The following is a 24,373-nucleotide window of genomic DNA, read 5'->3' on the forward strand; positions in this document are numbered from 1 at the left end:
GTCGATCAATGTCCTCGAGTTCCGGATCATCTTTCTGTTTTTCCCTTCACTGGATAAGGTTTTTCAGGAGCCTGCCAATTTGGATCCAGACAGACAATGCACAGCTGTGGCATGTGTCAACCACCAAGGGTGGACTCGGAGTTTCTCTGGCCTCGGCCGAGGTTTCCAGGATCCTCCTTTTGGGCAGAGACAACAGTCCTGGTGCGACCCGCAGTGCATGTCCCCAGCGTGGACAATTAGGCCGCCGTCTTCCTCAGCCGCAAGGGCCTCGCAGCGGGGGAATGGTCCTTACTTCAGGAGGTCTCCTTTCGGATTGCTCTTCATTGGGGGACTCCAGAGGTGGACCTCACGGCGTCCCGATTGAACAGGACGGTCCCTCGGGTCGTCCCAGGGTCTCGCGATCCTCCCGCAGTGGTGTTGACGCTCTGGCCATTCCTTGGTCGCAGTTCGTGCTCCCCTATCTGTTCCCACCCCTTCCCTTGCCTTTCAAGCTGTTGAAAACGATCAGGCGGAAGGGGTGCCGGTCATTCTGATCGCCCCGGATTGGCCCAGGAGTTCTTGGTTTGCGGAGACCGTCAATCTTCTCGCGGACGCCCCCTGGCGCCTTCCAGGCAGACCCGATCTGCTGTCTCAGTGTCCGATCTGCCATCCGAATTATCGGTCGCTTAATTTAACGGCGTGGCTGTGGACACCACAGTTCTAAGAGTGTCCGGCCTTTCGGCCCGGATGAGTCACACTATAATCCAGGCTAGGAAGCCTTCGTATTCCAGGATCTCCTATTGTACCCGGAATGCTTACTTTCGTTGGTGCGAGTCCAACCGCTTTTCACCTATGTCCTTTTCCCTGCCTTCCATTTTGGTTTTCCTTCAGGCAGGACTGGATTCGGGCTTCGCTCTTAGTTCCCTAAAGGGACAGGTTTTTGCACTCTTCTTCCCTTTCAGAAGACGTTATCTTCTCAGCCACAGGTTAAGACCTTCCTTCAAGGAGTAGCCCACGATGTCCCTCCGTACAGGGCCTCTGTGGATTCAGGGGATTGAAAGCTTGTGCTGGATGTTCTTAGGGGTTCCCCCCTTTGAGCCTCCTGTCCGTTCTCTCGGAAGGTGGCTTTTCTTGTGCCCATCACTGCGATCCGCCGTGTTTCCGAGTTGGCGGCCTTTTCTTGCCGACCTCCTTTCTTGAGTTTCCACCAGGACAAGGTGGTCCCAGGCCTCCGCCTTCCTCCTTCCCGAGGTGGGTTTCACCTTTCCACCTCAACGAGGACATCGTTCTACCTTCTCTTTGTCCAGCTACGACTCATCTTCTGGAGCGATCGTTGAACAGGCTGGACCTCGTCAGGGCAGGGAGGATCTCCCTGGCTAGCACGGCCGCTTTCCGAAAGATGGACTCTCTTTTTCGCCATCCCTAATGGTGCACGTAGAGGCCTGCCGGCTTCCGAGGCGACTTTTGCTCGCTGGATCAGAACAGCAAGTTTGGAAGCTTACCGGGTCAAGAACAGAGTGCCCCCTCCTGAGATAAAGGCTCACTCTACCCGGGCAGTCGGCGCTTCCTGTGCGGTATGCCACAGGGCTTTCGCCCTGCGGCTTTACTAAGCGGCAACCTGGTCTTCCATCAATGCGTTTCGCTGAACTTTACAAGGTCCATACTTATGCTTCGGCGGACGCCAGCCTGGGCAGGAGGATCCTGCAGGCGGCAGTGGTGAGTCCTCTGACCTGATGGAAGTCTGTTTTTCCCACCCCAGGGACTGCTTTGGGAGGTCCCATGGTTCCTGTGTCCCCCAATGAAAGGCGATAGAGAAAACAGGATTTTTGGTTGCTTACCGTAAAATCTGTTTCTCGGAGCCTTCATTGGGGGACACAGCACCCTCCCAAGTTGAACAGCTCTGTTTATTGTGTTATACTGTTTACGTTTGAGTTCTTTGCATACTCTGAGTGTTTGATGCTGTTGATCTGTGGAGCGCTGCGGAATTTGTTGGCGCTGTATAGATGCAGTTTATTATTATTATAATATTATTCTCTTTTACGCGTTGCTTCTCCTACTGCTTTCTCACTAACTGAATATCCTACTCCCTGTCGGTGGGGTGTACACTGCAGAGGAGGAGCTAACTTTTTTGTGTAAATCTTTTTATTGAAACGAATTGCATGAAAATATACAATACAGATTAGATCAGCATCAGACAGATATGCAATTAACAACTTCAGTGCAAGCACTTACAATAGAATACATTATGATTCGTAATAACCTGAATTATTAGTATTCTTTCTGACCTCCTTACTGTAAACATAAGGAGTCAGTTAAGCTGTAAGAGTTGGAACGACTATATGATAGCATTATGCTATAGTTTCAAAATAGCTTAAACTTTATTAATGTTTGAGAGAAAAGAGAAGAGAAAAGAAGAAAAAAGGGGGAAAGAGGGGAGGAACGAGGGGGGGGGTGGGAATTGGGTCCTGGTTTCCCGTCTGCAATCAACCATGCCCTATCCAAGATGGCAAGTCCGGAGTCTCTCTGAACATGATCCATGGAGACCAAATGTTCAGCACTCTGTCTAAAGTTCCTGTATCCTGCCCAATCAACTGCTCCATTCTGAATATATGGTTCAATTCTATTACAAGATCAGAGCGCGATGGAGATTTGGATTGTTTCCAATACCGAGGTATCAGATTGCGTGCAGCTGTGAGGAAATGTCTAAGAAGACCTCTCTTGAACCTGGCAATGGAGAGATCACATATCGATAACAAGGCCAGCTCCATAGTCGGCTGCATCCTATATAAAGATAATTTATTATGCAGATCGAATACATCTTTCCAGAATTTATGAATGGGAGGACAAGACCACCAGATATGAGAGTATGATCCCTTTTCTGTCCAACACCTTCAGCAAACATCTGGAGTGGATGGGAACATATTGGGAATACTGTCCGGGCATCTATACCATCGAGACAATAGCTTATAACTTCTCTCCTGGTGGTCGGCGCACAACGAAGATCTGAAGGTATGAAGGAGACACTTGGATCTATCCTCTGGTGAAAAGGTTTTGTTTAGGTCATTCTCCCATTTCGCAAAGAATGCAGGAGAGCCAGATACAGTTACCTGATGATCTTGGAACATCCTATATAAGAATGATACCGAACGCGTAGGAGGGCCCGCACCCAGGCATGCCGACTCGAAGGGAGTGAGGGGTCTAAATATGTTAGTCTGTTTAGAAGTCACATTGATAAAACTTTTAATTTGTTCGTATGGAAACCATGATCCAGGGGGTGGGTCTGAATCAGCAAAGAGGGACCGTAGGGGCTTTATAGCGGATTGGGTTATATAATCATAAATTACCGGATGACTGTCCTTATGTTTATGTAAAAAGAAGATTTTATCCCGTCCAGCCGGGAAGTCTAGATTGTCGATAATTGGGGTCATGGGGCCAGGTATGGAGGAAATGTTGAGTTTTTGGCTAACATTTTTGACGAAGAGCACTAGGTTTCTTGTGAGGAAGGGGAGTTCCTCCCTCAGTTCCCGTGCATTTTTCTTTTGCCAAATGTTAGCGATAGGATTGGTCGCCGAGAGATTAAATTCCAAATTCACCCATTTTTTGTTGTATGCATGGTGGAAAAGGTCCAAGACGCATGTTCCCAGGGATGCATAGTTGTAAAGTTGGAAGTTTGGAAGACCTAGCCCTCCTAATTGTTTGGATCTGTTTAAGAGCTGGTATGATAAACGTGAGCGCCTACCAGACCAGATATATCGTATGATCATAACCTTGAGCCTGGAGAAAAAAGAGGGCGGAAGGGCCATAGGAATAGTCTGGAAAAAGTAGAGGAGACGTGGCAGCAAATCCATCTTAATGGAATTGATTCTACCAAGCCAGGATAAATGAAGTTTATTCCATTTTTCCACATCTATCTCCACTCTGCGAAGGGTCGGTCTATAATTAGCTTCATATAACTGTGTTGTTGTTGAGGTTAGTGTAATGCCCAGGTATCTAAGGGAATTAGTTTGCCATCTGAACGGGAAAGAGGAGCGCAACTGGGAGACTAAGGAGGGCGGGAGTGAGACATTGAGAATTTCTGATTTATGTGAGTTTATCTTGAAATTCCTCAAAAGCCCAAATTTCTGAAGCTCTGAGATGATGTTGGGAATGGTGGTTACAGGAGAGGATGTACATGAGCACATCGTCAGCAAACAGGGCTAGTTTGTGTTCTTCTGACTGGATCCCCATACCTTTTATGGATGAGTTATTGCGGATCGCGGTGGCTAAATGCTCTATGGTTAAAACATATAAGGGTGAGAGGGGGCACCCCTGCCTAGTGCCATTACTAATTTGTATGGAGTTTGACAGAGACCCGTTCACTTTAATCTGTGCCGAAGGGGCCTCAGAGCGCCACGATACTCCGCAACATCCTCTTTTTTAACCCAATGCCCTCCAGAGCTCCTTGCATGAATTCCCAACCCACCCTATCGAATGCCTTCTCTGCATCGATTGAAAGTATGCACATGGGGTCTCCACCTCTATTTGCCCTATGAATCAAAGAGATAGATCTTATGGTATTATCCCTCGCCTCCCTTCCCGGGATGAAACCGACCTGGTCTTGGTTGATCAGATGGGGTAGAAGACTATTTAATCTTTGGGCTATCATTTTAGCATACATTTTTACATCTATATTAATAAGTGAGATGGGGCGGTAACTACTGCACAGCGTAAGGTCTTTCTCCGGTTTCGGGATGACTGTTATATGTGCAGCTAGTGCCTGTGGTGGAAAGGACCCCCCCCCCCCCCCCCGAGGCCACATGATTACAAGAAGTCAAGAGCGGAGTACACAGCAGGATAACTTTTTTTATTTGCATAGTGTCAGCCTCCTAGTGGCGGCAGCATACTCCCATGGTTCCTGTGTCCCCCAATGAAGGCTCCGAGAAACAGATTTTACGGTAAGCAACCAAAAATCCTGTTTTTTTCCTTAAAAAGCATAAACCCCACCATTTTTTGTATATAGAGAAAACCCATAGATTTCTGTGTCAGTCTCCTGGCTGCAATGAAAACCCATCAGCTCTGGTGTCTCAAGGAAACGGATGGGTGCACAGAACGAGGAGCACCATGGACTGCGTGTGTTAAATGCCCATTGTCAATGTTTGCTAGTGGCATTTAAGGGGCTAAGAGCAGCGATCCACTGCTGGCAGAGGCGGAGGACTACGGCTGTGTAACACAGGCGGCATCTGGCTGGTGCGGAGCGGGGTCAGCGTCTCAGCCCGTTCCATACTCCAACATGCGTTTTACACGTGAGGCGATGTTGACAAGGGATTAATTTTTTTTTATCCTTTTAAAAGTTCATAAAAAAAATTATATATATATATATATATATATATATATATATATATATATATATATATATATATATATATACACACACATACACACACACACACATACATATACATACATACATACATACATACACCCATCATAACTGTTTAAAAAAAAAAAGTGAAATAAAAGATCTGGACGTCAGAAGCACCACTGATTCTCTTATGTTCTGCTTTAGGAGACGCTGGAGAAACTTTTAGATAAAAAACATCAGAAACTTCTTCCTCGATGTCTTGTAGATTATCACTATGCAGGTAAGAAAATCCGAAGCGCAGGAGAGGCCAAGGCCGGGGCTACCGGTTGTGTGGCCATAGATAGCTGTGCGCCGCTGCTAACTGTCTGCATAATGCAAGTGAGCGGGGAGGTGTTGTGACCCCCAAGGTGCTGACAAGCAAAATATCCAAGTGGTCCCGACTGTTGGTGACTGAGCGGTCGCTGTCCCCGAGAGGTCACAATGCAGAGACGTACAGAGATCTATGATCGCCCTCCCTGTGCTGCGGCCAACGTCGCTGTGTAGTCCTAGCCCAATGGGCTACTGGCATGTGCTCAGGGCCATTTTTCTGTGGGGCATCGTTCTGGCTCCTCGCTGTATTAACTAATATTGGAGAACATAGAGTCAAAAAGTGGCCCAAAAAGTAACATTAAAACATGTTTATTGAAAGTTCAACTTGCATATAAACACACATATATATCACATATAGAAAAAAAACCATATTATGAATAGTGAATTGTGACTATATCCATAAGTGCAACCAGTGCACCAGGTTCACAGATCAGGACATATATTATTATTGTAAGTTAAATGCTGCAGCAACAGGTAATAATGAGCTCTACATATTTAAAAATAGGTCTGATGTATGATGGCTAGAGTAAGTACTACCAAAGTATAATGGTGCTAACCATATCTCTTTTCATACATAAATGCCCAGCAACATATAAACTATAGAAATAAGAAAATTAATTACCCATGAATGTTCTTCATTGGTAGTACTTACTCTAGCCATCATACATCAGACCTATTTTTAAATATGTAGAGCTCATTATTACCTGTTGCTGCAGCATTTAACTTACAATAATAATATATGTCCTGATCTGTGAACCTGGTGCACTGGTTGCACTTATGGATATAGTCACAATTCACTATTCATAATATGGTTTTTTTTCCATATGTGATATATATGTGTTTTTATATGCAAGTTGAACTTTCAATAAACGTGTTAATGTTACTTTTGGGCCACTTTTTGACTCTATGTTCTCCAATATTAGCTATTCATTTTTGAGTCGCCTTGTGCTTGTAATTTACTGACGATTGTGTTAATATATCCTCGCTGTATTAATTGTCCCGGCTCATTTTCCAGTACCATTTTGCACTCTGATATCGGTTATTCTACAGGTTCAGATCACTGGTCAGAAACAGAGAAGCGGCAATTTAAGAACGCTTACTGCAAGGCGAGGAAAGACTTCTCCTATATACAGGCCATGGTAAGAGGACACCCAGCCGGACACGCACAGGAACATTACAAACAAATTAGAGCGGTAGTCAGAAAGTCGTCCCCCAGGGGCGCGCCGCTCCTCCCACCTCCAGGATTCTTGCCGATTGGAGGTTTGCTCCTAATGATTGGCAGTTCATGTCCGCAACACCGTCCCACACTGTGAAGCTGCTCGGATCATGCAAAATCCTGACAGCTTCAGAGAAGCGCTCTCAAGCTCTGTACAAAGAGGATGCAAGTGCTGCTCCCCTAGCCTAAAGAGTCAGCCACCACTGACAGACTGCAGAGGTGGCCGGTAGCCATGGCATCGAGCAGCAAACTATAGAATTGAAAATCTCTTCATTCTTGACATTTACAAAAGAGGTAAATTGCAAAGTTGCTGGTGTCTACAGATACTCTGCAAGTTATGACGTGGAGATAAAAAATATATATTTAAGAGGTTATTTTATTTATTTTTCTACAGCGATATATATATATATATATATATATATATATATATATATATATATATATATATATATACACATATATATATACATACACACACACACACTTTAATATTATATAGCCGTCCTTGCATTTGGTGCTGGGTTTAAAGGCAGGTCCCATATCTTACATGGGTTGATAGCGGTGGAAGACCGATCTGATTAAAGGGGTTGTCCATAATTAGAAAATCATTGCTCCCATCACTGAAGCAGAGGTGAAATACAATATTGCGGCATCGCTCCTGAATGAAAGCAGCAATGATCGCCATTTCTATACCACACTTGAAGGGACTCTGTCACCCTAAAATTAAAGCATTTATATGTTTATAGAGGGAACTTTGCCCCTATGAAAATGTTACTTGTGTTACAGATTTAGATTTTACTTATTTTTTCATAAGTTAAAACAGTTTTATTAGACGCTTTGGTGCATTCTTGGTATGGCTAAGTGCTCGGTGCACCGTTCCACCCCCTCAATGACCATTTTCTGCCCTTCGCCTTATGAGGATTAACAGCGCTTCAAGGAGCACTGTGTGTTGAATCCTCAGGGCTGCACACTCCGAAACTGCAGGAGCCGAGAGCTCACAGAGTTATTGTGTGCGGATCCCTCTGATCCTCATCCTGTCTGCAGCAAGCGCTGGCTGCACACAGAATCGCACAGCAGCAGGCGGCTGACACTGACAGCAGAGGAGAGCTCACACACCGACACTGCAGGAGGCAGACGCATAAGGTCAGAACGCACTCCGATCTCTCTCCTGTCTGCATCGGTCATCCGCTGCTGTGCGATCCTGTGTGCAGCAAGCGGCCGCTGCAGACAGGACGGGATCAGGGGGAGCCTGCGCACAGTGACATTGGGCGAGCTCTGGACTCCTGCAGTGTCAGTGTGCAGGGCTGAGGATTTAAGTCTCCAGACAAGGGTTTTGGAATTGGGAGGTCACCATCAATATGGGGTGCACTTGAATTACTTCTATAGTTCATGCCAAAAATATCAGAGCAGAAGATAAGGGGTCAAGGTTCAACACTGCCCAGATATCAATGTGATACTTTAGGACAAGGAGCAAAAAGTAATAACTAAACTCTGACTATATAGATCCCCGGGAAGAGCATTCACCAGTGCGTGGAGTACTACTACATCTGGAAGAAGGCGGGCAGCTTCGAGAGACGCCCATCCCCCACTCCAGAACGTGCGCTCTGCACCGAGCAGGGTTGTGATACAGAAGAGCCTCGGGGAGGAAAGGCAAGTTAGGGAAGGTCTCTGCTCTGGTGTCCGGCCGTCATATGTACTAATCTACATCTCATCATGGAAATAGGAACCTCACGGTGGAGCAGAAGTGAGAAGCAAGAAGAAGACAGGAGCCAAGGAGCAGAAGGAAACCAGAGAAGAAAACCCTATAAAGTTTCCATGCCAATTGTGTGACAGGTATATGATAGGGCCACAATGCATCGACCCGCAAAGACACAAAATAAGAGACTATTTGTATCTCAGGGTGACTGTGTCAGTAGGAAATGCCGTCATCTTGTGATTGCCCCTCATCAGTGACTATTGTGCAGAAGGGGGCATGATACCGGTGCCCTTTCCCATGCCACGGGCACGCTACCGGTGCCCTTCCCCATGCTGCATGGTAGCACTTCCAGCCACCCAGCTGTACCGGTATATTTGCAATAGAGGAGGCCCGTGCAGCAATTTGTTGTCCATGCACATTTGGTACAACCCTCCATAAGGTTGTAGAAATCCAGAAACCCGGGCGCCAGACATCCTCCTTTTGGTAACTTTATTAGTGCAGAAAAATCATAATGTTTCGGCCATGCAGGGCCTTTATTAAGCCATAGGGGAGAAAATAGGTATTAAGCTTACCGTTAATGATGTTTCCAGGAGTCCATCCTGACAGCACCCTGGAGGACGTCCTCCTCCCCTTGCTGGGACAGGAAACACACGAGTTTAAAAGGTCATGTCCCACCCCTAATCCTCAGTGTTGTAACAAGAACCGCTACAAGGATATGCAGAAAAAAAGGTTTAATGAGGACTTCAAACATAATACATTGAATCCAGACATATTACATCATATGTTAGAAACATGTTACACGCATGCCAGATTTAAACAAACATGATATAAGTATTCAAGGGAGGGAACTACTAGTGTAGTCAGGATGGACTCCTGGAAACATCATTAACGGTAAGCTTAATACCTATTTTCCAGGACGTCATCCTGACAGCACCCTGGAGAGTACCAAAGCACCTCCTCAGGGTGGGATTACCGCTTGGAGAACTTTTCTCCCAAACGCAGTATGTTGACCAGACAAAACATCAAGTTTATAATGTTTACAAAAAGTGTTGGCACTAGCCCAAGTCGCGGCCTTACAAATTTGTTCTAAAGAGGCCCCTGCCCTCTCTGCCCAAGAAGTAGCTATCCCCCGGGTAGAATGTACGTGGAGACCCTCTGGAGGAGGGACCCCTTGAGACTGGTAGGCCTCCGAGATCACGGAAGTGATCCACCGCGCGATAGAGGCCTTCTTACCCTTATTTTTTCCCCCATACAGAATAAATAAATTCGGATCAATACGCCAAGCGCTGGTAGCTGCCAGGTAGTCTAGGACCGCCTGCCTGACATCCAGAGAATGCAATTCCCTTTCTTTAGCATTAGTGGGGTTATCGCAGAAAGATGGCAACACGACTTCTTGGTTTCTATTTTTAAATGTTCCTACTTTTGGGATAAAGGAGGGGTCCAGTTTAAGAATTAGGCAATCGTCTCTAACCTGGAGGTACGGGTCCCTAGTACACAGGGCCTGAATTTCCCCCACCCTTTTAGCCGTGGTGATTGCCACTAGAAATGCCGTTTTGCGAGTGAGGACCGAAATGGGCATATCAATGGAAGAAGCATAAAGGTCCTTACAGAGGAACCTAAGGACCAGATTAAGGGCCCAAGAAGGCGATAAATGCCTAATAGTAGGGCGCAACCTCTGTGTGGCTCTGATGAATTTAACTATCCACGGGTGAGAGGCTAGGGGATAGTCTAGGAAGGAGCTAAGTGCCGAGATCTGCACCTTCAAGGTGCTAGGTTTGAGACCTTTGTCAAACCCAGCCTGAAGGAAATCTAGGATTCTGGGTAAGTCAGGAGTGCCTGCCGTAACCTCAGACCTGCCACCTTCCAGACAGAATCGCCTCCAGATTTTTAGGTAGATTGCTGAAGTAACAGGCTTTCTACTGGACTTGATAGTTGTTATCACTCGACTTGATAGGCCCTTTGCTTTCAGGATGAGCCGCTCAGGATCCATGCTGAGAGACGGAGTTTCTCTGGGTTTGGGTGAAGAACCGGGCCTTGGTGGATGACATCCGGTCTGAGAGGAAGCTCTAGTGGATCTGCTATTGCCAGTTGTAGTAGAAGGGAGAACCAGCTCCTTCTTGGCCAGTATGGGACGACCAATATGACCCGGGCTTGATCCTGTTTGATCTTCCTGAGAACAGCCGGGATTAACACCAGAGGAGGGAAATCATAAGAGAGGTTCCGTCCAGACTTGGCTCAGAGCGTCTATTGTTATGATCCTCAGTGGCTTAGGATCACAAATCTAACCAGCTAAGTAGAAGATAATAGGACGAGCTCTGGGGATGTGGTAACTGGACTGACCCCAAACCTGATCCTAACCGCACACACTATAGGCAGCCGTGGAACGTTTACTGAAATCCTAGACGTCTCTTCACGGCCTGAGAAACTGACTACCCCTAAAGAGAAAGTAAAGACCTCACTTGCCTCAGAGAAATAACCCCAGAGATATAGAAGCCCCCCACAAATTATAACGGTGAGTTAAGAGGAAAAGACAAACGCAGAGATGAAACAGGTTGAGCAAATGAGGCCCGCTAACGCTAGATAGCAGAAAATAGCAAGGGATCTGTGCGGTCAGTAAAAAACCCTATGCAAAAATATCCACGCAGAGAATGCGAGAACCCCCACACCAACTAACGATGTGGGGGGAGCAACTCAGCACCCCAGAGCACCAGCAAGCAAGGAAATCACATATTAGCAAGCTGGACAAAACTCATCATATTCTAGGAAACATCTTGAACACAGATGAGCAAAAATAAGCAAACAAAACTTAGCTTCTCTTGAGAGACTGATAACGGATGTAGACAGGAGCAATCAGAATAGCACTGAATACAACGACAACAGGCAAGGAATGAAGGACCAGGTGGATTAAATAGGAAACCTGACTAGCAGATGACGAGACAGCTGATCCCAGCCAGAAACCTGCAAAATAACAAAAAGAGCCACCAGGGGGAGCCCAAAGAGAGAACTCACACAGTACCACTCACGACCACAGGAGGGAGCCCGGAAACAGAGTTCACAACAGTCTATCCCTTCCGGAAGATCTTGAGGGTTCAGTGAGAAGAATTTTGAGACCTTCAAATTTTTCCTGGTTGCAAATAGGTCTATGCAAGGAGTCCCCCAGCGAAGACACAACTCCTGGAAGATGTCCTGGTTGAGTTCCCATTCTGTTGGGAACACCCTTCTCCTGCTGAGGTAATCTGCTATAATGTTTTGGGACCCTTCCAGGTGAATCGCTGAGATGGAAAGAACTGATTTTTCTGCCCACCGAAAAATCCGATCCGCCAGATTCTGAAGCAGATGGTGTCTTGCGCCTCCCTGATGCTTCAGGAAAGAGACTGTTGTCACATTGTCGGACATTATCCTGACATGGCGATTTTCCAGGATGTGTCGGTTCCTCTTCAAAGCTTCCCAAACAGCGTACAGTTCTTTGAAGTTGGAGGAGCTCTGGGTGACTTCCTCCGGCCATCTTCCTTGAAGGAACCTGTTTTCTAAGTGAGCTCCCCAGCCCCAGGCGCTGGCATCTGTAGTGACTACTACGTGGGGCTCGGCAGACCATAATACCCCTTTCCTTAGGTTTTCTGGTTCTGTCCACCAAAGGAGAGACTCTCTTACCAGAGGAGTTAGTCTCAAAGTTCTGTCCAGAGAAGCTAGTCGTCTGTCCCATTTGGACAGGATTAGTTTCTGCAGTGGCCTGGAATGGAACTGAGCCCATCTTACACACGGGATACAGGCCGTCATTAGGCCGAGGACTCTCATGGCCACTCTTATTGACCCTCCTTGCCTTAAAAGGATCCGGATCTGGGACTGTATTGCTTCCAGCTTGGGCTCGGGGAGGAGAGATATTCTGTTCGTCGAGTCCAGATACACTCCCAGAAAGGTTTTCCTGTGTTCTGGGGTTAGGTCGGATTTCCTCCAATTTATGACCCATCCTAATTCTTCAATCACCGAAATGGTTCGGTTCCTGTGATCTGATAGAATCTCTGGCGTTCTTGCTACCAGGAGGAAGTCGTCGAGATAAGGGACTATTATGATCCCCTGACTTCTTATGAAAGCGACGATCTCGGACACCAGCTTTGTAAAGATACGGGGTGCTGAGGCAAGCCCGAACGGAAGGCACTGGAACTGGTAGTGACAGGTCCCGGATGGCAGAACTACCGCAAACCTCAGAAGCTTCTGAGACGAGGGGTGGACTGGGACCTGATAGTAGGCACTCTTCAGGTCGAGAGTGCACATCACGGCATTCTGATCTATGAGAAGGATCGCCGAACGGATAGACTCCATACGGAACCTCTTTTACCTTACCCAGGCATTCAGAGGCTTCAGATTTATTATAGTGCGAGATTCCCCGGATGGTTTTGCGATGGAGAAAAGGGAGGAATAATGACCCTGGCTTACTTCGTGAGGTGGTACTGGCACTATGACCTCTGAGGACAGCATGTCCTTTAGGTCTATCATCATTGGGGAGTCTCGCATTATGACCGTAGGTGCAATAAATCTGTCTGGTGGAGGAGAGTAAAATTCGATACGGTATCCCTCTGACAGTCCGAAGAACCCAATTGTTTTGAGTGATTCGGGCCCATTTGTGCGCAAAGTGACGGAGCCTCCCCCCTATAAGTGTGGCGTCATTGCGGTTTAGATTTTGAGGAGGGACTGAAAAAGAAACTTCTGTTTCTATTGCCCTGGTTACAGGAGCCTCTATAAGATCCTCTATGGGATCTACCTCCTCTAGAGTCAGTCTGTCTTCGGAAGGGGAATCCCCTCCGAAAGGACTGAGGTTTCCTAGTTTTGTCCTCCGGAAACCCCTTCTTTTTATCCGAAGCTGACTCTAGGATAGTATCAAGAGGGGGCCCGAATACTCGAGCTCCGGAGAAGGGGATTGAGCATAGCTTAGATTTGGAAGCACTATCCCCAGACGAGGATCTTAACCAGACTGCCCTCCTAGCCGCATTTGATAGAGAACCACTTCTAGCCGAGAATCTGATTCCGCAGTCATATCGGACAGAAAGGCTGTGGCGGACCTCATAATAGGGATGGATTTTAAGATTTCAGATCTCAGGGTCTTATTGGACAGGTGTTCTTCCAATTGACCCATCCAAAGATACATAGAGCGAGCTACCGAGGTAGCCGCTATATTGGTTTTAATCAGAGCCGCGGAAGACTCCCAGGCTCTTTTCAGAAGGATGTCAGTCTTTCTATCCATGGGATCGCGGAGGCTTGAGGAGTCCTCAAAGGGTATGGCCGTTTTTTTAGCCACCTTCGCCACCGGAACGTCAACCTTAGGGATTTCTTCCCACAGTTTTATGCCCTCCGGTTCAAATGGTAGACGAGCTTTAAACTCCTTGGATAACACGAGCCGGCGTTCCGCTTCCTTCCACTCCTCCATTATCATGGCTTTAATGTGCTCGCTAACGGGGAATACAGTCTGCTGACGTGACATAAGTCCCCCGAACATCAGGTCCTGCCTGGATTGTGGTTTAGGTGTCTCCTCTATCTGCATGGTGCCCCGTACCGCCTGCACCAGATCATTTGTCTCTTCCGCCTGGAAGAGATATTTTCTTTGGTGGTCCTGGCTTCCTGACGGAAGCTCGCCCTCTTCCTCTGAGACGAAGTCCTCTGAATTAGACTTGTCCTCAGAAGTAAACTTTGGTTCTCGTTCCTGTCTGGCCCTCTTGCGGCTGGGAATAGGACTGGGCTTCTGCACCATATTGGATAAAGAAGCCTGCACCTCCTCACGTATAAGGGATCTCATCTCGGATAGTAATGTTGGCTGTTCGTCCCTCACGATCTTGGACGTACAATCTGCACACAAAGTCTTTCCGTGGGAATCCGGGAGCTTCGCATTACAGATAGGGCATCTGGCAGATTTTCCCGAGGCCTTGCCGGATCTCCTAGCCTGACCAGAGGAACCAGAGGGGCCAGCAGGGGTTCCCTTATCCTTAAATGACATAAGATAGGGATAAGCGCTGGGGTAAGCCTGCTCCTACTTGCGGATAGGGGTCTGCGCTATGCGCACTTACTACCTCCTCGACCAGCATACTTGCATCCATGATGAGTGAAGCAGGTCCCCGCAGCTTGTAGCGTCGGAACAGGAGCGCTGAGTGAAGCAGGTCCCCGCAGCTTGTAGCGTCGGAACAGGAGCGCTTCAGCCGATATGCGTTCCACAGTGGAACGCAGGCTTTCCCCCTTCACTGCAGCGTTACCGGAAGTGACAGTAACGGATGCCGAAAACCGGAAGTGACGCCGTCCTGGTCACTTCCGCCTAGGGACGCCGTTCTGGATACCACGCTGCTCCCTGGAAGCCGCACACAGCGTGGATGGCGTCCGCAGCAGAGAGCCTCCCACCGGGAGGAGCGGCTGCCACCAGGAGTCTCGTCCACTCCTGGTCTTTGGAGCAGAGGGACCCCCCACCGGAGGGTGTCTGCCCTGAGCCTCTTGACAGGGGGAAGGATATTGGCAAGCCGCACGATCCCCCTGAGCTCTGGTAAGCTTGCAGCTTTTCACTCGTGCGTCCTTTCCTTGCAGGGACAGGAAAAACACTGAGGATTAGGGGTGGGACATGACCTTTTAAACTCGTGTGTTTCCTGTCCCAGCAAGGGGAGGAGGACGTCCTCCAGGGTGCTGTCAGGATGACGTCCTGGAAAAAAAAAATACTGTGTATATGTGCATTTTCTCTCTTTGATAAAGGCCATGCGCTGCCGCAATGTGATTTTTCTGCACTAATAAAGTTACCAAAAGGAAAAAAAATCTGGTGCCCGGGTTTCTGGATTTCTCACCCAGTTGTACAGGGCAAAGTTCCCCTTATTCTCACGGTTTTTTCCTAAACATCAGATTCCAGCTGATGCAATATCTAAGCAATTTTCAGATTGAGGCAGCAGTAGATTTGGCTACTTACATCACAGCCAGTGTAGTGGGATGACTAGGGGTATGTGCACACAATGCTCCCATAAGAAAAACCACAAAACAAAGTGTTCAGGAGACAACCAGAAAAATCCCCAAATAACTTCAGAAACGGCATTTCTTGAAGCATCTTTTGAGCACCAGAAAAAAAAGATTACATATACACATAAGCTCAATAATGTGTTCTGGTTACTGAAAACCCCTCTCCCCTGGCCTCAGTTTGAGGCTGTTCTTCACTCTCCCTCACTGGGTCCGGCGCCAATCTACCGCTGCTCCCTGGTCACGGAGGTCACGCTGGCGGCTTTGCCCAAGTAGACGGCACGTCAGCGCTGCAGACAATAACAGACACCGGGAGCAGCGGTGAAGACTCCGCACTGGACCTGGGGAAGGCGAGTAGGCAGTTTGTTTGTTTTTTTTTCTTTAAACAAATTGCAGTCAGTAAGGAAGGGTTTTCCAGAAACTTCATCTTTACCTTTTTATCATCTATAACAAGAAGTCAACAGTTTTGTTCTGCAGGGAGGTGGGAACACTGCGCTCAGACCCTCCTCTCCCCGCAGCCCTTAAAGGGACTCTGTCACCTGAATTTGGAGGGAACAATTTTCAGCCATAGGGGCGGGGTTTTCGGGTGTTTGATTCACCCTTTCCTTACCCGCTGGCTGCAATATTGGATTGAAGTTCATTCTGTCCTCCGTAGTACATGCCTGCACAAGGCGATCTTGCCTTACACAGGCGTGTACTATGGAGGACAGAGAATGAACTTCAATCCAATATTGCAGCCAGCGGGTAAGGAAAGGGTGAATCAAACACCCGAAAACCCCGCCCCTATGGCTGAAAATTGTTCCCTCCAAATTCAGGTGACAGAGTCCCTTTAACTACCATTCTTCTTTTTTTATTAGAGTGTTTGACAAAGTGAAGAGCCGGAACGCGCATATGAAGAAGCACCGACTGCAGGAAGAAAGAGAAAAGACCCAACACTACGAGTCACAGTACCACTCCATCTCCTGCTGAACCGCCTCCATGGAAGAGCGCAGGATCAAGGGTTTTTTAAAGGGACACCCCGGTTTTAGCGATAGAGACCCAGCAGGCTGCATCATCTGTGAAGGCTGCTGATCCTCTCCCAGGCGCTCAGTAAAGCACCCAAATATTTCTGCCCGTCTCCGACGTCCATAACTTGGACTATCGCACTGGGTTCCCATGGAGGAGCCATAGATTTACATTTCATTGATGCAGTTTAATCTCAGCGACGACCTGGAGATTGTGGCAGTAAGGAAACTATCAGCGGCTGTGCGGTGGAGCAGACCCCTAGCATCGGCCGCCGAGGTTTATAACAGTTTATGGTACTTTTACATTCGGTTGTTTATTACGCCCCGTTCCGTTGATGGTTTCCAACTCCATGTATTGTGTCCCGTGTGGCTAAAAGAAAGACGAAATTTATGGAAAAAGCCGCGGTTATCTTAAAGGGGTGGTACAAGACTAAGATAATGACCCATCATCAAATCAGTGGAGGGTCCGAGAACCAGCAGCCCCCAGCAAGCAGACGTTATTAGCCAGTGACTGACATTCCCAGGAACTGAGCTGCAGTATCTGCCGTAGGCCAGAACACTGCCGAGCATGGTCCCTAAGGACTGGTGTTCAGTATCTTAGCTCTGGACAACGTACGTATCCTGGGTGGCTCATGACTACAGAACCAGGAGCAAGTCCCTGACTGAAAACCCAGCTAAGAAGCCGCAGCTTTAATTTTAATTTTATCCAAAAAACAGCAGCACCCCTGTTCATGGGTTGTGTATGGCATTATTACTAGGCCTGAATCACCATGCTCTGCTGCCGTACCAGACAACCCATTGACGGATGCGAGAATGTTTTCAGAAGAACATCAGCCATCTTTTTCTAGTCCCAGACACGTCCTTTAAAAGACCAGGGTATGGGAGAGGGCCCCAGATTTATGATACACAAGATATGTACCACTTCACAATTTTTGGAAATAATGCTTACTTTTGTTTGTTTTTTTAAACCAAGTTTTTAAAATATCCTTTGATTTTTCTAGATCTCTGCTTGCCGTTATTAATTAGGAACCTTTGTTTCTCACTTAGCTGTTGTGGCTCTGTGACAGATACACGTGACATACGTCTGATACCGGGGCGGTAATGAGTCCTGCTCCTGTGCATCCATCCACACGGCCAGGACGACAACGAAGGTTCCTTTTGAATGACAGCAAGCAGAGATCTTGGAAGCCATGTTGGCTGGTTAACAGTAAAGAGTTCCGTGGAAAGTCCTTTTTAATCTAAAAACACATTCTCTGTTATTCTCGGGACTCATTTCCATTCTCCGGTTTTAGTCAGAGCGAATGTGATGATCACATGTAGGAGGTGCCTATAAAAAAAAACAAAAAAAAAAACACACCATCCAAACAGTGTTTGTTGGGTTTTTTTCCTGCAAACTACATTCAGATGAACGGTTCAGTCAAAGAAGTCTCCCAAGCGTAACCTGGAGAAAAGACGACTTTTTTTTTTAAAGAAATATTACACTTTAAAAAGGGAATCATTCATGGTGACAATTCTGTCCCACTTGTAATCAGCCTGATATATATGTTTCTGGGAAAGATACAGGAAAACTGAACGTATTGATCTAAATTCCCGCTTGCTCTGGGCTTGAGAGTGTCCAATAGGCGGTGCATTGAGTAGGACCGCCCACTGGACTCATAAGCCCAGAGCAAGCAGGAATTTAGATCAATTAATGCCATCGGACGAAATCTTTTCTCATGAAACCAGTCGTTCTGCTCAGCTCTTCCTGCCTGTTGATTTATGATAAGGAAACTTATGTTTTGTATTTTTACAAATGTTTTAAAACAATAAAACTGTGGTTCCTGGTTTGTATCTTTCTTTAATAAGAGGTTGCATCTTTGAGTTTGGAAAAAAAAAAAAATAATAATTCTTCTAGGTTATAAAGTGTATAGAAAAATAAGCAAAGAGCCAGGTCAATATTAAAGAGACGCAGCAGATGTCTACATTAGACCAAAGCACAGCGGTAATGGGCCGTGCACCCGAGAACGACGCTGTGAGTACCGTAGTTTATCCAATATCTGGGACACAAAAAAAGGGTCAAAAACCGCAAACAACTGAATAGGTGCAGAAAATCTACATCAAAACTCATCGTGGGAACGGAGGCCGAACGCATTTTCTCAAATTTGCAGAGTCAATTTAATAGTTTTTCACCCATTCAAATGAGAAAATGAAGGCAAAACTGCTGCCTAAAACTTTGGCATCGTGGCAATTTTACATTGCAGCCGATAAGCCACAGCCTTGCAGTGAGATCTTGTAGCTTAATGGTGGCAATAACGGAAATCTGGCCATCACCCAATCTGGAACTGCCATAAAATTGAGGATGGAAAGATTCGTATTTTCCATCAATTTCAGAAAAATGCTCTTAATCACTTACGCAGCTAGATGTGTTATTAAATCAGGCACCATCGTCTGCAGGAGCAAAAGTATTTTATTACAAAACATTTAAATTAGGTGCAAAACAGATCTATAAATTATTTCGGGAAAAGGGGTGAGGTTTGCATTTTGGCTTTAAAATTTCACTACAAAGACAAAGAACAAAAAAAGTGCATGTGCATGAACTGTCCGGATCTCATGATAATCGGGGTGCCCATAGAGCAAAGGCATTGTGGTGGAATTCTTAAAACTGGAGCAACAACCTGAGAGCCGGTATCTGGTTGGTGCGGAGCAGTGTCAATAAATCTCAGTTAAGCTTTTTTCTAAAGGTTATTGTTTGGTTTCTCAGAACAGGGGTCCCCAAGTCCCCCATATAAATGGAGGGCCAATGGAGCATAGGCTTGAGATCTCCATCCTTGTGATCGATGGTGTATCACCTATCTCAGTGTTCCCCAAGTTCGGTCCTCAAGAGCCACCAACAGGTCATGTTTTCGGGATTTCCTTAGTTTTGCCCAGGTGAGAATTCCATCATCTAAAAAGGCAACAATTCCATCACCTGGGCCATACTAAGGAAATCCTGAAAACACGACCTGTTGGTGGCTCTTGAGGACTGGAGTTGGGGAACACTGGCCTATCTTATGGAATAAGAGCAGGTGTGGCGGCATTTTTCTCTAGTGTCTGGAGTAGGAGGTCTGGTGCCACAGTCCAGTATTTTGTGCCTTAGGGAGGCAGATAGTGGGCCAAGAGCTGACATCTCAGACAGGAAGACCAGGCAGTCAGCACGTGACCCTCAGACACTCGGTTTCGTGCTCCATTCTACCAAGTCTTTATTCTGGTGTAAGAAAATTATCTGGTCCATGTACTTGGATTCCAGACTGTCACAGCGTTTCTCCATTGGGTCAGGTCCTGTCCTGAAGGCACGGTCTGGCTTTACAGCAGTTGCCGCCATCGTCAGATATTGCCGGGCTAATCGAGCCAATGTCGGGAAGCGGTGACGGTTACTCTTCCACCACGCTAGAGGATCCGTGGTGCGTTTGGAGACAGGTTCCACCATGTAGTTCTCCAACTGCTGGTGAGCCTCAGGCATGCTCTCTGCTGGATCTCTTCCCAGTAGAAGGTCATAGACATTTTCAGACCCAACCATTGGCTCTTGGTCTTTCCGGACAGCCAACTGAATTGTCTCAGCACCACCTTCAATGGCAGAGCTGCTTGGCATCCAGGAGTGCCGAGAGGAGCACGGCTCACACATCTGTGTCAGCATATTTCTCACCATGGTGTGCAGCTCTCCTCTGGCACATGGTTTAAGGAACCTCAACTCTTTGAAGCGAGGGTCCAAAAAGGAGGCAATTGCAGGAGGGCTGGTTATTAGCTTCCCTTCATCCAGCATATCCCAATGTCGACAAATCTCAGAGCGGATTTGACAGGCAGCAGCTTTAACGACACTGGAGCTGCCTTCAGAGGTTTGGCCGACTGCCGTAAAGATGCCGTGCACACAGGGCAACAGTGAAGAAATGGAGGCGTTCTGTTCTTCCTGTAGAAATGCCGTAGCGATCCATATAGTCTTCAACATGGGCACCAAGTCTTGCAGCAACTTCCAGTGCTGTTCCGACAAGTTCTTGGCACCTTGTTCTTCCAAAATTGAAAGGATTGCCCACTTGAGGTCCAGCAAACTCTGGCACATCTCTAAAGTGCTAATCCAGTATCGCTCCGTATCCATGGCCAGTCTGGGTTTGTTCATAGCTTCCAGCTTGGCACCGAGGTAGCAGCTGGCCTTTAAGTCTTCTTGGAAGTAGCTGACCAACCCTCTAGCAGCACCCAGTGCTTCATGCACTTCTTGGACCTCCAGTCCTGCTTGCACACAGAGCTGGAGGACATGAGCAGTGCAGCAGAAACTTGCCCACCCATACGAGTCTCTGAAAGATTGGGCATGAGCAGTCAATGATGCCGATCGATCATGTACAACGCAGGTCACGAGGTTACCAGATAGTCCGAACTCTGTCAGGACTGCATACAATCGTTCCGGCAGGTTGTGGTCGGCCTTGTTTTGGAGAAGGTGTTGTGTTTCCAGCAAGTACCTACATAACCTCCAGTCATTGTCAATGACGTTGGCAGTGATCGCGAGACAGGACTTCTTTGGGTGATCATCCCAAGTTTCAATGGAGAGGACGACAGAGAGGGCAGACTGAAGACAACACTTGAGCTGCTGTTTAACGACTGTATATTTGTGCCACAACATGTCTGCTAGTTGTGTTGACGTTGGAAGGTCAAAATTTGGTTCCAAATAGCCAAGAAGAAGACCCAAACCATTATCTTCTACCACCGAAAGAGGATGAAGGTCACGGTAGATCATCTCTAAAATCAGGTTAGCGATGGTCTGTGGTCGTGATTCTGAAACGGATGGGCAGAGACCATTTACAGGGACTGCTTGTCGTAACCGCTTTACGGCCCCTTCTTGTTCGTGGTAGTCAAGGTCAGGCTGTTCTTTAGTCTGGGGAATGCCAATACTTCTGAGGCTATGCCTCCTCACCAGGTGCTCCCTCATAGTCATGGTGCTATTATGGAACGACAGTTGTTTCTTGCAGACCTTACATTCCACGTAGGCATCGCCCAACTTTGTGTAGTAGTTCCACACCTTAGATTTGCAATGGTCCATGGACAGACTGGATGACGTCATCTCAAGGCTAGAGACCTTTTCCCTCTTTCGTCGTATTGTGGTACTCAAACCAGATGCCATCTTACAGGTGTGATGTGTAATGGATACTTTATCTGGGGAAACAAGGGAGAAAGTCGGTCGTGATTTGGAACCTCTCTCCGATATTGATGAAAATAATACAGGGAATGACAAGAAATGGAGGAGATCTACAGAAGCCAGGAAGCTTTTAAGGCTATGTGCCCACATTGCGTTTAAGAGTTTTTTTCTGCTGCGGAAACGCTTAAAAGAGGCATCACATTTTTAATGGAATTCCGCATGGTTGTGCCCATGCTGCGTTTTTTTCCGCAGCAGAAACGCATTGCTGAAAAAAAAACGCAGCGCTGAAAAAAAACGCAGCATGTTCATTAACTTTGTGGAATTGCAGCGATTTTGCTGCTATATAATTGTATTGGGACGCATGAAAAAAAAAAAAAATACAAGAAAAATGCAGCAAATACGTGATAAAAACGCAAGCGGATTTCCTGGCAAGGGAGTCCGGTTTTGATGAGGAAAATTCTGCTTATATTCTACAACGTGGGCACATCGCCTAAAGGGCATCACTGATTTCTTATCAGGTGGCAAGTGTGAATGATTAACGTATGAACAGAGGAGGCTGAGGGCACTACAAGATAAGTCGCGGGATCACAGACCACACACTTGAGGGTATACAGACCAGCTGAGAAGAAAAAAAAAAAAAAAAAAAAAAGGGAAGAGGAAAAAGAAGAAAAAATAAATAAAAAAATCCCAGATAGAGCAAGGCTGAACTGGATAACCTGTAAATAGACATGTTGAAGAGACCCAGCCACAGCATGGTACATGGAGAAGAGGACCCCACACGTATGGCTACAAAGCGTGGCTTCCTCAGGGGAGATTGATGCCAAAGTGGCTGTGGTCTTGCTGGATTTGTCTTTGAAAGAGCTACAAGCTGATATAAATAGTTTTAGGGGCAAAATCCTGCAAAGCGATTCCCCAACAAGCCCTTATAACGGCCTAAAGGCACTGCATACATTATGAAGTTGTTCAGCGCTATACCGTAATGAGGATCGGGTGGTCTGATAGGCGTCCCCCAACTGTGCTCTGCACCTCCTCAGCTCAAAGTGAGACTTTGCTGGCTGTGTATGGAAGGGAGACTTTACAATGCAGAGGGGGTGACAAGCACGATCCGGTGATGCCCATCATAAAGTGCGACATGTTAAAAGCGGATATCGTCCGACATGTAGAGCAACTTCCACTAAATTTTGCATTTTGTGACACATTCGGTGCAGTGTTTTCCTGCATTAGGACACATGGGGGGGAGGCGGGATGGATTACTCCCATTTTGTTCCTCTACAAATTGCAAAGATTAATTACGATGCCGAAGTTTATTTCTTATTTGGCACTTTCTTTTCTCTGTTTTAACCACAAAAATAAAAAAATTCCAAAAATAAAATATAAATGCAGCGAGGGGCCCTGATATGAATACTCAAAAACAGCTACAAAAAAAATAATAAAATATATATATATATATATATATATATATATATATATATATATATATATAAATAAAACTGGCATCAAAGTGGGCACTAAATGGCATTATTGCAAGGGTTAAATGACTTTGGGTCACTGATCTCTCATTCCAGACACATAAGCTCAAGGTGCCCCACTTCAGATTCAGGCCACTGTCGCCTGGCCCAAATGTGTTCTGGGCATTAAAGTATTCACAAATAGCCAATTCTCACAGACCGGAATAAGTAACTGGTGTTTTTCAGGGGTTAAATGACTTTGGGCCACTGATTTCACACCAGCATTACATACATAGTGATGGCCGCATCAAAGTCAGGTCACTCCAGCCTGGCCCAAATGTGTTCTGGGCATCAAAGTCATTTAACCCCTGAAAAACACCAGTTACTTATTCAAAACTTTGATAATTGGCTAGTTGCCCATTCTAGAATGTCAAGTGCTGCAGAATACGTTGGCGCTATAAAATAAATATTACTATTAATAACACATTTGCATCAGGCTAGAGTGACCTGACTTTGATGCGGCCATCACTATGTATGTAATAGTGCTATGAGATCAGGGACCCAAAGTATTTCAATAACGCCCTTCACTGCCCACTTTGATGCCTTATTTTAGATGCATACACCCCACCTCACCATCCCCCCCACCTCACCATCCCCGGCTGGGAGGACCCATTACCCCCATTATCCTGGACAGTACTGGGGTTATTCAGCCAATTGTCTCAAGTCTGTGACCTCAGATAGCCCACAAGTCTGAGGAAGGGTGGTCCATTTCCAGCTACCGCCATTATTAACCCTACAATGCACCATACCGCGCTGTGCTGGAATCCAGGCCCAGTGTGTATACACCAATAAGGCGGACTTAGATGAAGGCAGCACACAATGAAGATAATTGTCACCGTGCAGTTATTGCTGGAGACCTGACAACCCCTTTAAGGCGCTAACGTTGCCTCTCCTCCATGCTTTACCCTGCAGCTCTGCCAGGAGCACGGCCGCTCTCACCGCCGGGTCCGCTCCTCACCTGCCGCCACGTGTCTTCTCCGGCGGGGGGGTTTAAACTTGTCATGTGACCTGTGAGTCAGCTGACCTACTGGGTGAGCGGAAGTGACGTGCCCCAGGTCAGGTGATCAGTGTGGGCGGAAGTAGCGCTGTGTCAGCGTCCCCGTCACTGAGCTGTCGTCTTCTCCGCCCTCCCCGGAGCTCATCTC

At 46.8% G+C, this 24,373-nt stretch overlaps 2 protein-coding genes across 6 annotated transcripts in view; one reads left to right on the plus strand and one right to left on the minus strand.

Annotated features, from left to right (window-relative positions):
- ZNF541 (zinc finger protein 541) overlaps positions 1-18,404 on the plus strand; it is a 61,629-nt gene extending 43,225 nt beyond the window's left edge. For all 3 annotated transcript variants that reach the window (XM_077285718.1, XM_077285719.1, XM_077285720.1), the window contains exons 10-14: positions 5,525-5,600; positions 6,740-6,828; positions 8,409-8,555; positions 8,629-8,738; positions 16,434-18,404. In XM_077285718.1, the coding sequence (XP_077141833.1) occupies positions 5,525-5,600; positions 6,740-6,828; positions 8,409-8,555; positions 8,629-8,738; positions 16,434-16,545 (534 nt within the window). In that variant the 3' untranslated portion in view covers positions 16,546-18,404. The remainder of the gene's footprint in view (positions 1-5,524; positions 5,601-6,739; positions 6,829-8,408; positions 8,556-8,628; positions 8,739-16,433) is intronic.
- A 604-nt stretch (positions 18,405-19,008) lies between these two features.
- On the minus strand, positions 19,009-24,324 carry LOC143805952 (E3 SUMO-protein ligase ZBED1-like). Of its 3 annotated transcripts, none has more exons than XM_077285723.1 (2): positions 24,187-24,324; positions 19,009-21,737 (listed from the first exon to the last, which is right to left on the minus strand). In XM_077285723.1, exon 2 carries the CDS (start codon positions 21,703-21,705, stop codon positions 19,762-19,764), a length of 1,944 nt encoding a protein of 647 aa, XP_077141838.1. In that variant the 5' UTR covers positions 21,706-21,737; positions 24,187-24,324; the 3' UTR covers positions 19,009-19,761. The 3 variants fall into 3 exon arrangements, with proteins under 3 accessions (XP_077141838.1, XP_077141836.1, XP_077141837.1); XM_077285721.1 differs by having other exon boundaries at positions 24,168-24,245; XM_077285722.1 differs by having other exon boundaries at positions 24,134-24,223.
- Positions 24,325-24,373: the final 49 nt, after the last annotated feature.

This window comes from Ranitomeya variabilis, chromosome 2 (genome assembly GCF_051348905.1).
Source record: "Ranitomeya variabilis isolate aRanVar5 chromosome 2, aRanVar5.hap1, whole genome shotgun sequence".
Taxonomy (NCBI): Eukaryota; Metazoa; Chordata; class Amphibia; order Anura; family Dendrobatidae; genus Ranitomeya; species Ranitomeya variabilis.